Here is a 14054-nt window from a genome sequence, read left to right on the forward strand (position 1 = left end):
AAATTCTAAACCTTTGCCCCTCCCCCCGAAAGAAAAAATCTGAAATGATGCCACTGCGTAGGAATAAAGCAAAATAAATAATCATGATTATCACTGTCGAGGATTTAAGGCCAAGCGAAGAGAGCACTAGAATTCCTTTTGTTGTGTGCCTTGATACTGTGAGCAAGTAGTGTCCTATGTCCTTATTTATGATGTTGCCGTCTTGTTCTGTCGCTTTAATATTTAGTGTCTCCCAAATCAAATTGCCAATTAGCTTTCAACTATGGGTTTATATTCTAATGATAGGAAATTGCGTCCCACAAAGATCAGCGCTTTTATTTCTACGTGAGTGCCTTTGTTTGTACGGTGGCGTAATGCTATAGCGTAAGCAAAGCATGTTTTGTTATAACTAGCAATGTCTTGCATTCCGAGACCTGACCTCATTAGAAAGCAGTGGCGCAGTTGTTGCAGGTGTGTATGTGTGTGTGTGTGTGTTCTTTGCCCACTCTTGTGCATCGTCCCTTTAGTCTTGTGTTCTTTCTTTGTCTTTCCATTCTCTTGTTGCCCTCATATTTATTAACGGAGCAGCTTTTGCTGGCAAACAGTTGATTTCGTCTTCATCCTCATGCCCTGTTCGCAACTCCTCTCTCCCCGTTGTAAATGGAAGCTAGCTCTTACATAAATGCTCTCTTTCATTAAATGCTGCGCAGAATAAGCATCTCTCCTATTGCAACACAGAGTTCCATTCTTTATTTAATGGGCATTTGATCTTTTGACAGATATCTGAACCGAGGTTTTCACATTTTTTACCCATGTTATGAATAGGGTTCAACAGTTGAATTGTTAAAGAAATTCGAAATGTGTTCCTCATGCTCATTGAAGTGTCAAATCATTTTGTCAGATCAAGTGATCAATCGTCACTTACGTTTCTCGACGAGGATCCAAAGTTCATTGGAATGTTTTGACGGGAACAGGCTTTGGGCGTGCTTAGGAAAAATTGCGCCTACGTCACTTGCCTTGCGTACGGAGGAATAGGCAAACAGAAAATGCTTACCATTGCGGTCCACAGCAAATCTTTTGCAATAAGGTTGTTAGCCCAGCGACCCTCTCTAGCTTTGCTGCTAACCCACTTTAGTCGATTTACCATCAGGTGCACAACTCATTGCTCAGATCAACAAAGGTTTTATGGGGTTTAGTGTAACGTCCCTAAAACGCTCCTGTTTAATATATATATATATATATATATATATATATATATATATATATATATATATATATATATATATATATATATATATATATATATTATGCCGCTTCCCTTAATAAGGTTTGACTGTAGTGAAAAACAAGACAACAGTCACTATGTGCAGGTTCGTGTAAATGTAGAAAACAAATTCATCATCTCCTCCTCAACTATTCCACTCTAAAGTTTCATTTGCTTTTAAGCGATTCCTCAGAGACTGCAGTAACTACGGATTGATTGTTTCAAGACTTCTTTTATTCGAACGTAATCAAGTTCATGTTGTGATCTGTGAAGAGAAACGCATTCTTTCCATCAAGTCTCAAAATGCTTCGATCGCAATCGTTTTGGTCCCAAGATCATAGAATCTGTATTTGATTCCCGTCTTGAACTTCTGAAGTTTCGAAATTGTAAGCAAACTCCATAAAGGCTATTTTGATCGGTTTGTATTGGATTCCACGTTAATTGGTCGGTTGATGCACGTATGTAATGGACTTTTGTCTGCTTCTTATAATGACAATGAAATACAGTCTCTCTCTCTCTCTCTCTCTCTCTCTCTCTCTCTCAAGATGCCATAGCACAGAGAATGTGGAGAGTGAGCTCATCTAATGACCTTTAACCGTGCGCATAGTTGCGTCAAGTGCCTATGGTTTTCTGTCCGGACTGCTGCTGATTTTTGCACCAAGAAAACTCGCGCCATCTTTGAGCAGTTTTATTGGTCTTGAAAGCATTTAATGCTATGTTGTCATTTTTGTGACCGCATGAATTATTTATACTTTGGTGATAGTAACAATAATAATAACTTGCTTGCAAATCAGAAGAATGAAAAATGCTTGCACTTATGAACTCCAACCTTTTCCTTACCTTAAGAAAGGTAGACTAGTTTGAGCCGGGTAATAAGTTTTGGTTACGTTGCGCCATGTTCATTTCTTTGTGTGAAATAGTGTGATACGAACCCTCTCTCTCTCTCTCTCTCTCTCTCTCTCTCTCTCTCTCTCTCTCTCTCTGTGCCACTCCTTGAAGGGGGTGTGTCAGTAGGATCTAAGTTGAAGGGATGAGTGTTGGGACTTGAGGGAGGGTTGAAGGAGGGTTGGGGAGAGGAGATTTAAGTAGTGCTCCTCATCATTAATATTGCTATACGCTTACGAGCCTCACTTTGATGCACGTGGGTTTGAATCCGAACGCTTACGCGCGCATTTTCTCTCTCTCCTTCTTAAATATGTATCCTCTCTCTCTCTCTCTCTCTCTCTTTTAAATATTACTATGAATATTAAGTTAGTAAATCTTCCAACTTAAAAAGTGGAACGTAACTTTTTCTCTTTTGTATTTGCTAATTTAAAAAGCAATAATTATCGCATTGTGACAAGATATTCGTGTTCTTCACTCTCACTCTCAGTATATTGGCGGTATGAAGCTTGATTGATTGCTAGATTAGATGCCAGCTAACTGTGGTATAGGGCTTCTTCAGGATCGTTATAAAACCTTATTCGGAGGGAAAGAAATTTGATAAAATATAACATCGAAGAGAGCTGTTACCTGTGAAGTGAAAGTATATAGCAGATAATTGGAATACAAATGAACATTTCTTATTCAGAGAAGACTTGGCCTAAAACTAATCATGGCTTGCTCTGAAAGAGGTTTTACATAGTCTGGCGAAGGATCCTCAAATCTGCGCTTGTTGTGAGCGCCGGAAGTGGATGCAGCTGTTTTGTTCATACTACAGAGTAAAGACCGCATGCAAAACCTCGCGTATCTGGGATAGAATGACAGTTACGGAAGTTTAGTTAAACCCAACGTTTCTTCATAATTGAAAATGGGTATTGCAGTTTGTGAAGATAAAAACATAATACAGAAACTTCAGAGAACTGCTCATTATTCATACGGTAGCCACGTGACTGGAAACAGTAAAATCTAAGAAAATGTCTTATATCGCTTTATTTCATGCATCGAAAAGATACATGGAATAAAGCGGAGGCATAAAACTGCTAATTGACAGCCTTGCAGTGATAACGCAGCTAGGTTTTGTGGCAGACTCCCAGCGGTATAGAAGCAGATCACAAAGATATAATAGGATCCGTACAGAATGAAATGCGAAGGCTGTTCATTCTGCAATTGTGAAGTAAACGTGGAATCTCTCTCTCTCTCTCTCTCTCTCTCTCTCTCTCTCTCTCTCTCTCTCTCTCTCTCTCTCTCTCAGCGACTCTGCATAGTCCCAGCAGGTTGTAATCTGCGACTTGCTAACGACGGCAGGATGATGAATTTATCGCGCCATTGTTAAGACTGACTTTAAGTTAGTGGCATGTAGAGTTGACATGACCGATAAGGTACTCAGATGCAGCAGAATATAGTCAAGTCAAAGTGAAAGGTAGTCAAAACTGTCAAGGGGACTCTGTTTATGCACATACATCAAAGGAAAAGACACGGGTTCATTAGCGTGTGTGTATATAAAATATATATATATATATATATATATATATATATATATATATATATATATATATATATATAAATCTATATATATATACATATATGTATAATGTATAAATATATATAATATATATATATATATATATATATATATATATATATATATATATATATATATATATATATTATAATCATAGTTCATTGGTTAATACGTTTGTTTCACCAGCCAAAAGTCCTGATTTCAATTTCCGAGTGAGCCGGGACTCCTTAAGTTAATTCCATTAAATCTTATTGAGCCTCTGCTAGCCTTTCAGTGTATGATGTACCCCGGTGAAGAAGGGCGTTGGGCCAGTACCGTCATCCCAAACGACCCGCTGGGACCTGGAAGACTTAACACACACACACATACACACACACACACACACACACACACACACACACATATATATATATATATATATATATATATATATATATATATATATATACATACACACACGCATACATACATACATATACGAAATTAATCACATTGAAAAATTTCTTTATTTAATCAGTAGTTATATTAGTTGATTTTGTATCGAAATTAGTTTCTACATTTTTCCAAATTATTTGTAAAATATAGACCTTTATTACCTGAAACTGCTTCTGCAGTGTGCATCACTTCTACTCCGAATACTTGATTACTGTTAAAAGAAAAATAGAGAGGGGCAAATGAAAGTGAGATCTCATCCCGAATGAGGCAAAAGATCCTATATAACTCAGGGAATACTGAGGATGGGAGGGCTTTCCAAAGCTCCTTTAATAATAGATGATGTTTAGAGAGTTTAACAGATGTTGATGCTCATATCTGTTAGGACTCGTGTCAAGTTTGCTTTGTGTTTCATTAGTCACGAAGTCGGTCGGTCAGCTGCCGTGATTTTGTTTGGACTTAGAAAGGCCACGAGCAGCAACCGTCGTCAGAAGAACTCTGTCGGGATAAGAACGGTCTAAAGAATGACTGTAACTGGAGAAGGTCAGGGAGGAAAAAAGAGGGGAATTCGCCGGGCATTCTGCACAGCTGCTGTTTGTCCAAACGCCAGAGATTTTGAGCGAATTGTGAGACAAAAGCGCCTTTTTCAACGATAGGGGCGCGCTTGCGTTAAGAGAAAGGAGACTATACACTGAAGCTGTCTATGTAAGGTAGCAGTCGGAGATTAGTCTGGACAACTTGAAAGAACTGACGAACCAATTTAAGCGTATGCAAATCTATTTTCATTCAGCCTTATTTGTTTTCTTAGAAATTAAATCAATTTAATACTGCTGTGTAAGATCTTATTACTATCTCAAGCACTGTTGAATACCTCCTAGTTAAGCCATATTAGCATGTAAAATGTCAGAACTTCAAAATTGGAACGACTAGAGATAATTAACTTGAAACACCCGCTCTTTCAACGGCGTTCTACAGGGGTTGCTGTACTGCGTGACTCAACCCTTTAGGGCACTCCCAATAAATGTTCATGTATCGTTTTCTGACACCACGCCTTCAGTAAACTAACCATTTATAAGGCAGTAATGAAACTCTCCCTCTTTGTGTGTGTGCGCGCGCTTTTTTGAAGCATTAGGCTCCTGAAGTGAACTGATTTACGTTAATGGGAAGAATGGGATTTTGTAATAAAATCAGGGAGCTTTTGACTTTTCTTTACAGTGGCTTGCCTCTTGCCACATGTCTCTTTTGTCTTTTTTGATATCTACCACTTTAGCGCTGGGTCATGCATAGAAATTAAGGATAATGGCTAAATGACTGTGAGCCCTTATTTTGGTCTTTGGGATTCTTGTTCGTTGGATAAGTGAGGGTAGAGGTGTGGGTGAATTAATGAGTGCCAATTCTCTCTGCGTAAAGCACCGCCTGCTCTCTATGCTAGGTCGTAATCAAGCCGTAAATATGATATCATACTGACACTAGTGCGTTAGGCTTTAACACATTCTTTTATTGCACATACGAAACAACGTGGAATTCGAAACATTTTTCAGGTCACATTTGATGCAAGAACTATGTCTCTTTCACGCTTAGAAGGCTTCGTTGGTAATTTATATCTTCTTGATAAATGATTAGGATTTAGCAATTTTACAATTTAAATTAACCACTTGTTATTTTTTGTTTCAGGATTCGGACGTATCCAACCCAAATTCGAGAGAGAACTGGGAGACCGGGTCACCTCACCCGATGGGAGATTCAGCGAGAGATCAGATTAGCTACAGAGGTAAGATATATATATATATATATATATATATATATATATATATATATATATATATATATATATATATATATATATATATATATATATATATATGTATGTGTGTATGAATGTATGAATGTATGCAGGTACATATTACGTTCATGTGTTTGTTTATTTACATGTTGTTTTAGTTTCTAAAACATGTGTTAGTGATGATCTTGCTTGAGTGAGTGAGAATATGAGGTCGCAATGCAAATTTGTTTATGTTTCCGATCAGAGTTCTAATTTTAACATGACTGATGCCAAACATGCATTTACTCGTGTTGTTAACGATGTGTATAACGTATGTGGTTTATATAGGAAATATTTTTCGATTAGAAATTTAATAATTCATCGATAGATTTGCTTATATTGTTAGTTGTTTATCAAAATATTAATATCCAGTGTACACCTTGCATAATCAGAATTTATGTAAGTTGAAAAAGGAAGAGAGTTCAGGGAAAATTTTCTGATTAAGTGAGGTACCTGTTGACGAGGAGCAAGGCGTGGTGTTTGGGAAGATTTTGATGCTTCTCTTTTCGTGCTTGGCTGTTAGTAGATTTTTAGATAGCATTTTATCAGATACATAGCGATACTTTCATGGCATTTAGTGGCCATGGGGTTTATTTGCCTAAGGTGTCATCTACACTGAAATTCTGAAAGGTATCAATTTAAAATTCCCTGTGTCTTCACTGGAATGTCAGTTGTGGAAGACTTTGCTCGCTCAGTCCATTTGATAAAAATCTACATCGAAAATACATGGTAGTTTATTATTGCAATCTGTATAGACTTGCAGATGTCAGACATATGCATTCCATTCTCTCAGAAGGGGAATGTACTAATTCACTCACGGATTGCACTGACACAATAGTGACCATAGAATTTGCATTAGTTGCATACCCACGTGGTTGGAGACACAACAGCCTTAGAGTGGTCAGAACTTAATTCAAGAACAGACGTAACTGGTTCCTCCCTTTCTTTTTGCAGCCGCAATTTTCTATTTTCAGGTATGGGGCAGGGCGTCTCGTTTGGTGTTCCTAGAACTGGAGAATAACCCAGAGAAAGCAGATATCATCGTTGATTTTAAAACGTGAGTTCCAAGGTATTCATCTGGATTGTCGAGAGCTTTGCCCTGAGACTTGTAAAGACTTTTCATAGCAATAAATGGTTTATTACATTCATTTCCAATGTGCGTAAACAATCTATCATTATTTTAGTGTAACTGGCTTCATCTGTCCCAGTGATCATAATAGAAATTATCTGTTTTGTAGCACTGTGTCTTGCACATGAAGTTTAAAACAATCAGCAAACCATACTCTCGTTCCAAAGGATCCGCATCTGACTTTGCTGGTCACCTGTATTTACTTTTAACTGCAGGGGTTATCATGGTGATGGATACCCTTTCGACGGACAAGGAAGGACACTGGCCCATGCCTTCTACCCTGGGCATGGCATTGGTGGTGATATGCACTTCGATGACGAAGAAATGTGGGTTCAGCATAAAGATTCAACCGACAGTGAGTGGTGTTGCATAAGATCGATTTCCTTGTTATAAAGTTCAGTAGCCATTGTAATTATGAGGTAAAACTTAACGTTATAAGATAAAGGAATCAGTGGTGAAGAGGGTTAACTTCTCTGGATTTAAGAGGCGAGCATAGCAACTATTTTTGACTGCTCCTCACAGATTAACTGTAGGCAACATTTACTGTTTAGGACCTGGTAGTGCAGGCACTTTGGAAAGATGCAAATTTCATTAGTTCAAATTTATGTAATCAAGTCAAACTGAGATTTGGCCACGTTTTTAAAAAGGAGCTGATAGTTCCTAGAGGAAATTGAACAGCGTATAAGAAAGCCGGAGTGTAAAAGTGTCTATTACACTTTTACACTGTAGCTTTCTTGTATGCGCTTTAAAAGTGAGTTTGTGGTTCTTGTCTCATTTAAGACTGAAATTGCTGTAATTTCATGGAATGCGATATTTGTTTCTGATAAACCAAGAAGCAAGGAAAGATCAAGTTATGTAGTTGGATGTGTTTGGCGAAGGTTAAATTAGGAAATATATGCAGTAAAACTGAAAACAGAGCAATGTGAGAATTGTATTTTGTGCAGAATACTCTTTGATGCTGACAGCATAGGATTATGGATTATTTCGAGTAGCCAAACGAATGGTGTTCCACAGATTGATCATTATGAAAATAAAACCTTGATAATATTGAAGATTACTGTGCTTGCTTAGTAATTGCTAAGAAAAGTGTGGGAATGTAGGTCTGACGCCTATCACTACTTAATTTATCACGACATGAATGATGGGAAAAGAAAGGTATACTTACAGATTGTCTCATCTGTGATTCATAATCGTTGAATGTCAGGTATGTGATGCAGTGCCGTCCGAAGTTACATTAAAGTACGCTGATGAAAACATAGTTGCCTGCGCTGGACGTTTAATATGCTAGCCTGTGAAATGTTGAGATTGTTTTTATTATTAATAATAATTTACGATAGTTATTTGACATTTTGAAAACAACTATTTCATGGCGGTAACTTTTTTCATGTTTTTTCTCATTACAGCGTGGGACCACGTTAGTTTATTTATTACAGCAGCGCATGAATTAGGCCACGCTTTGGGCCTTTATCATTCAGATGTTGAAGGGGCTCTCATGAGTCCTTACCTCATTAAATTTCCCTCGACTTTCCACTTACCTGAAGATGATGTTCGAGGAATCCAGGAACTGTATGGTGAGTTTCGATAAGAAATCCAAAACTGGAATGGGTGGGGAATTGCAGTTTTTTTTTAATGATCATTGACTCATCTGACTTGCATTTGTACATACGGAATAAACTACCTGTGGTTTGAATTCCAGGCATTGATGAAAACTGGAAGGGAAATGTCCCTCCAACACCGCCTCCCAAGCCCACACAACCTCCTACAAAATCTCCCACCAAGAAGCCTGTGCTGCCTCCAAAGAATACTGGCAAACCAGACACCTGTGATACCGACTTCGATGCTATATCAGTGATAAGGCGAGAGGTTTATATTTTCAAAGGAAAAGTGAGTATTAGAAGGTCAAAGGGGGCTGACCTTTGAATTTTATTTTGAAAAAATCTGTTACTAACTACTATTTTATGAGGAGTGTTAATGTCTTCAACAACCTTTTGCCTTGTGATGTTAAATGATTGATTGCATGTAAAGTCTTTTGTTGTTTGCAGGTGTTTTAAGTTATTCATTCTTCTGTGTTCTTAATGTGAAAATTATATTTTCATGTAATGTGTTGCGCAGAGATTGTTAACTATATTCTCAGATATAATGAAGTTTTGCTAAACAGTAACTGTATCAAAATAAGAATTACACTGCTTAATGTTTCAAAAACTATCAATGTTATCATAAAACTAGTTGAGTGCATTTTTATAGGGTGACATCCGACATATCAAAACTGTGCTGCTCCTAGATTGTAAACTTCATTAATTGAGAAATACTGGCTCTTTAGAATAATTGCAATATGCCACTTTCACCAATTTTTTTGGCAGTATTTTTGGAGACTCAACTCTGCTGGCGTTCTTCGTCCTAACTACCCTGCAGAAATAAATAGATTTTGGACCATGCTCCCCAAGAATATTACGCATATAGACGCCGTTTATGAAAGACCACATGATGCCAACATTGTATTCTTCGTAGGTAAGATAGTCTTCCACGAAACGTTTTCATACTTATGATTGTTACCAGTTCTGTCTCAAGTCGTTTTCGTAATACAATACTTATCATAAGGAGTGGGTGTTCATGGTGGTAGATATTTTATTCATTATTGTGTTGTAGGTGGATACGTTGGTCTTATATAATTTATCCGATATAGTGCCTCAAAAATTGTGTATAAATGTTGCAGGTGATCGTTACTACGTATGTCAAGGCAACCATTTACTACTAGAAAGCAAGCCTCTGACAGAACTTGGATTACCTGAGGATCTCAAGAAAATTGATGCAGCTTTTGTGTGGGGCCATAATGGGAGAACTTACTTCTTTGCCGAGTCAATGTACTGGAGGTGAGAATAAATTGGCGTGAACGTCTTTTAAAATGGTGTTTTGTTGCGTTGCTAAATATGGAACGATGCGTGTTTTAATTGTTTTTACCTCGTTCCTAGATGTATCTTGTAAATATCTGATAGATTATGAAGTAGAAATACGGCAGTCATCCAGCCAACACGATTTATCTTTCATATTTTTTTCCTTCCCTTAGGTTTGATGAAACTGTCCAAAATGTTGAGCTTGATTATCCCAGGGATATGGTAATGTGGAGTGGTGTTCCTTACAATATTGATTCAGCTTTCAAATTCAATGGTAAGTTCGTTTTTTAGTAATATTTTCAATCTCATGTTTGGCTTGGCAGTGTCTTCTTAATATAAACAATATTTCCTTTTAGTTCAAACTCTATGCCGTTGCAGGCCTGCTTGAAATCAACTGAGCCTTGATGCTTGACGCGGATGAACATGCAGCCTATAACCGCTATTGTTTTCTCATCTTTAAAACCATGTTGTTCAGTGATACTTCCAAGACTTGTTATAAATCCCTTACTGCAACATATATTGTGCTCTTGTTTCGGAAATAGTCTTTGCACACTGCAACAAAAACTTTACTAACAATTTAATTTCCTGGTGATAGTTGGCTGAGATTATTCTCTTGACTTCCACTGTTGTCTGATTCTGCTATTCTCAAAATTTAACGCACTATTTATATCACCTGCCTAACAGAGGAATTAATTTCTTCTGACTCAAATGAATGCGACACCATCACATTGAATGACTCCATATCATTCACTTGTATGGTAGATTATGAAGTTCTTGCCTTCTCTGTTGATTTGTTGATAGAACGGACCTTTCAACTCTTTAAGTATGCTCCTGATTGTTCATACATCCAGTATATATTCTGGATATTTTTGGTTTTTGCTTACAATTCCTACACAATCTCTTCCTTTCTTGGGTCATCTGACTTCTCTTTCATATTATCTGTAATTTATACCACTGCCATTCTCCACTGTCCGTAACCACACCTCAACCATTTTTATGGTATCTTACGAGTTCCTGCGAGTATCCTTAAGGGAAATTTGGGTATACTTAAATCGGGAGTGTGCTCGCAGTGCGGAAAACCCTGGAGTGTGAAGCACTGTAAAAATTTCTCTTCAATAAGCCAGCTTAGGAAGCAGGCCTGCGCATTAAATGCTTGCCTTTCAATTTCCCGCCACTCGTCTGTGCCAAGTGCACTTTTAAATAAATTTTTGTACTCAGGTCATTTCCTAGGTAAAATTGACAGATAATTGACAGAGATTAAAAAAGTTTTTCAACAATGAAATTTTTCTGTAACATCCTCATCTCTGTTCTGGTTGATTTGTCCAGGTCTCATTTTTCGGGTTTTTTTTCCCCTTAGTGATTCCAGTGCTCATGGTCTCCCAATCTGCCCTCTTTGTTTGTAAGAACTATAATTTATTTGTTTTTACCTTCCCCAAGACGAGTTTGGCATCTAGTCCAAAAGATAATGTAGCATGAATCATTAGCAAAACTGTAGGCCAGCTATGTTCTTTGCGTAATTTTTAATTCCCTTGCTTGCACTGCTTCTGCATGTCCCAAAGACTACTGTTCTAATAGTGTAACTTTTAATAATATTGCTGTGTATTTGAAACTTCATTCAGCTCCCACTTTGTCAAAACATGATTTCCAATTATTTTTTTGTAGTATTGTCATGATGGCTACATAAGATCAAGGTTTAGTGGGGATCTTACTGTATTACTGTTTGTTGTTGTTATTCTGAAGACATTAATTTTTGTCACTCTGTTATAAAGCTGTTATTCAGACTTCTTGCATGGAGCTTTATTTCCCTTCTTTGTAAATTAGCTGTCAGTTGTTTATTTACCTCCTATTGTTTTAATGCAACATGTGCTCACTTTTTTTTATATTTTCTCTGCAGTTTCTCAGAGTTGTCTGCTCTTAGTATTTTTCATGTGTATTTACAGCATTGCATTTCTTACTGTCCACCTCCCCCTGTAGTGCTTTTTCTTATTGTTTCTTATACAGTTAGGTGAGATACTAACGCACATTCATGTCCGACTTAAGTAAAGTGGTGGTGGAAATTTAGTTCTTTAATTACCTGCCCTCATTTCAATACTTGTTTATTTGTTATAAGTTACAGACAGTGTGTGTGTGTGTGTATATATATATATATATATATATATATATATATATATATATATATATATATATATATATATATATATATATATATATATATATATATATATATATATATATATATATATATGTTTGTGTATATATATACATATATATATATATGCATCGTGTTTTTGTAAACATACATTTTTTCATAAAATCCATCTAATCTCAACAAAATACTTCCCACTCCATACATCCTCAGCACCCTTCACAGAGGTTCTCTTATGCCATATACAACTCTTTCATTTTATTCTCAAACTGCACACAACATTGCTTTCTAAACCCATAATCTTTTCCCCTGTCAGTTCTTACTCTCTTAATCATAGCCCTAACCGACACTCCTGTGGAAACTTTTTCTTTTTCAGACAATAACTCACTTGTTATTCTATTAACTTCACCACATTTCCCTTTATCAACCTTTTAATTTTCCTCCTTACATCCTCAACAGTGACTTCCAAAAGCATCCTCCAACATACACTAACCCCTTTTACTGTTCACATCACGTAAATCTAAATCTCTTCAGGATTGCATTCTCTTCAAATGCTTCTGTGTATTTACATCTTTATTCTAAGATAAATTAATTTGCAAATTAGCCAAAATTTACCGTAAAGTTTCATTATGCCCTGCCCTTTTCTCTCTCTCTCTCTCTCCCGTTGTCTTTAACTATGCACATTCATCTCTTCTTGCCCGCTAAGTGCCCTGAGATGATCTTCGTTTTTTTCCCTTCACAAGACGCCCTTGTTCATTAAGTCTCCAATCATTTTCTTATTCTCCCTTCCTCCTTTCCTGTGAACATATGCTTGTGAGCCTGCCATGCTGATTTATTTCATTCTTGAGTTTGGATTTGAGGTTTTGAGTAGAAACGTATCCGAAATTACCTGAAATGAGGAGTTAGAAGTTCCATTGCATATTGGCCGCTGTACGAGTATTTACATAATCGCAATCATCACCTATTGGTTTTAGTTTCAGAAAAGAGCCAGGAAATAAAAATCCTTCATAATACTCATGGAAATGTTAAAGGCTCCGAACATTGAGTAACTTTCAATATAACAACATTCTGTCTGTTCCTGGATTAAATAATTAAAAGAGGTATGAACAATTATTTTTGTATACACGGGAACAAAGTCCTTTCCATTCCGTATTTTCGTTATACAATAGCCTTTATCATTTTACTTATGTGATTTATCGATGCTTAACTTACAGGATGTGATTATCTTATATATGAAACTTTTCTTTTTACAGGTACAACGTACTTCTTTAAAGGGAAAATATTCTGGGAATTTGATGATCTACGCATGAAAGTGAAACCCAAATCCCCAGCCTTATCGGCACCCTTTTGGTTTGGATGTCCCAACACAAAAAATCAGTTCCTTCTGGGTGCTCCCGTCAGCGAATCGACTTCGTCAGTGGGTACTAACGCAGCTCCGTTATCAACAGTACCAATCACAGTATTAACTCTAAGGATAGCAACACTTCTTTTGTCAAGTCTCAGTTTATGAAGTGGAAAGTTTATACTATGAATAAACCTCTTATTTTTCTCATGTTTATCTTCCTGAAAGGCATGTTTAGCCGAGTGCTGGGTTACCTCTATAGACGAAAACTCTTTCATCATTCTGTCAGGTGAGTTTTCCCCCGCCACCTGAAGTGGGTGGCTTTCTTTCTTTGCTCCCTAGTCATTGTCGCGAGTGTTGTGGTGTGTATCGCGCGTCATTGCAGTCAGGGTCCACTTATACTTAGTTCCATGATATTTCACTCGATTTTGTCGTATATCACTTGAAGAGGTAAGTACTGTATCTTAAATCGGTTCAGTTTTGGGAGTACATAAAGAGTTGGGACTGCAATTGATTTCAAATTGACATTATTGAGCATTTTGTGTTAGCAGAGACAAAGGCAGATGCCTACTTTGTTTAGGCTACATGGCATCAGTATTGACACCA

General features: G+C 37.0%; 1 protein-coding gene across 1 annotated transcript in view; it reads left to right on the forward strand.

Moving 5' to 3' along the window:
• LOC136832183 (matrix metalloproteinase-25-like) overlaps positions 1-13653 on the forward strand; it is a 584911-nt gene extending 571258 nt beyond the window's left edge. The window contains 9 exon segments of the mRNA XM_067092945.1: positions 5793-5889; positions 6915-6997; positions 7285-7424; positions 8473-8640; positions 8766-8953; positions 9430-9577; positions 9783-9939; positions 10134-10234; positions 13360-13653. Of these exon segments, the coding sequence (XP_066949046.1) occupies positions 5793-5889; positions 6915-6997; positions 7285-7424; positions 8473-8640; positions 8766-8953; positions 9430-9577; positions 9783-9939; positions 10134-10234; positions 13360-13616 (1339 nt within the window). The 3' untranslated portion in view covers positions 13617-13653.
• The last annotated feature ends 401 nt before the right edge of the window (positions 13654-14054 follow it).

Source organism: Macrobrachium rosenbergii, chromosome 49 (assembly GCF_040412425.1).
Source record: "Macrobrachium rosenbergii isolate ZJJX-2024 chromosome 49, ASM4041242v1, whole genome shotgun sequence".
Taxonomy (NCBI): Eukaryota; Metazoa; Arthropoda; class Malacostraca; order Decapoda; family Palaemonidae; genus Macrobrachium; species Macrobrachium rosenbergii.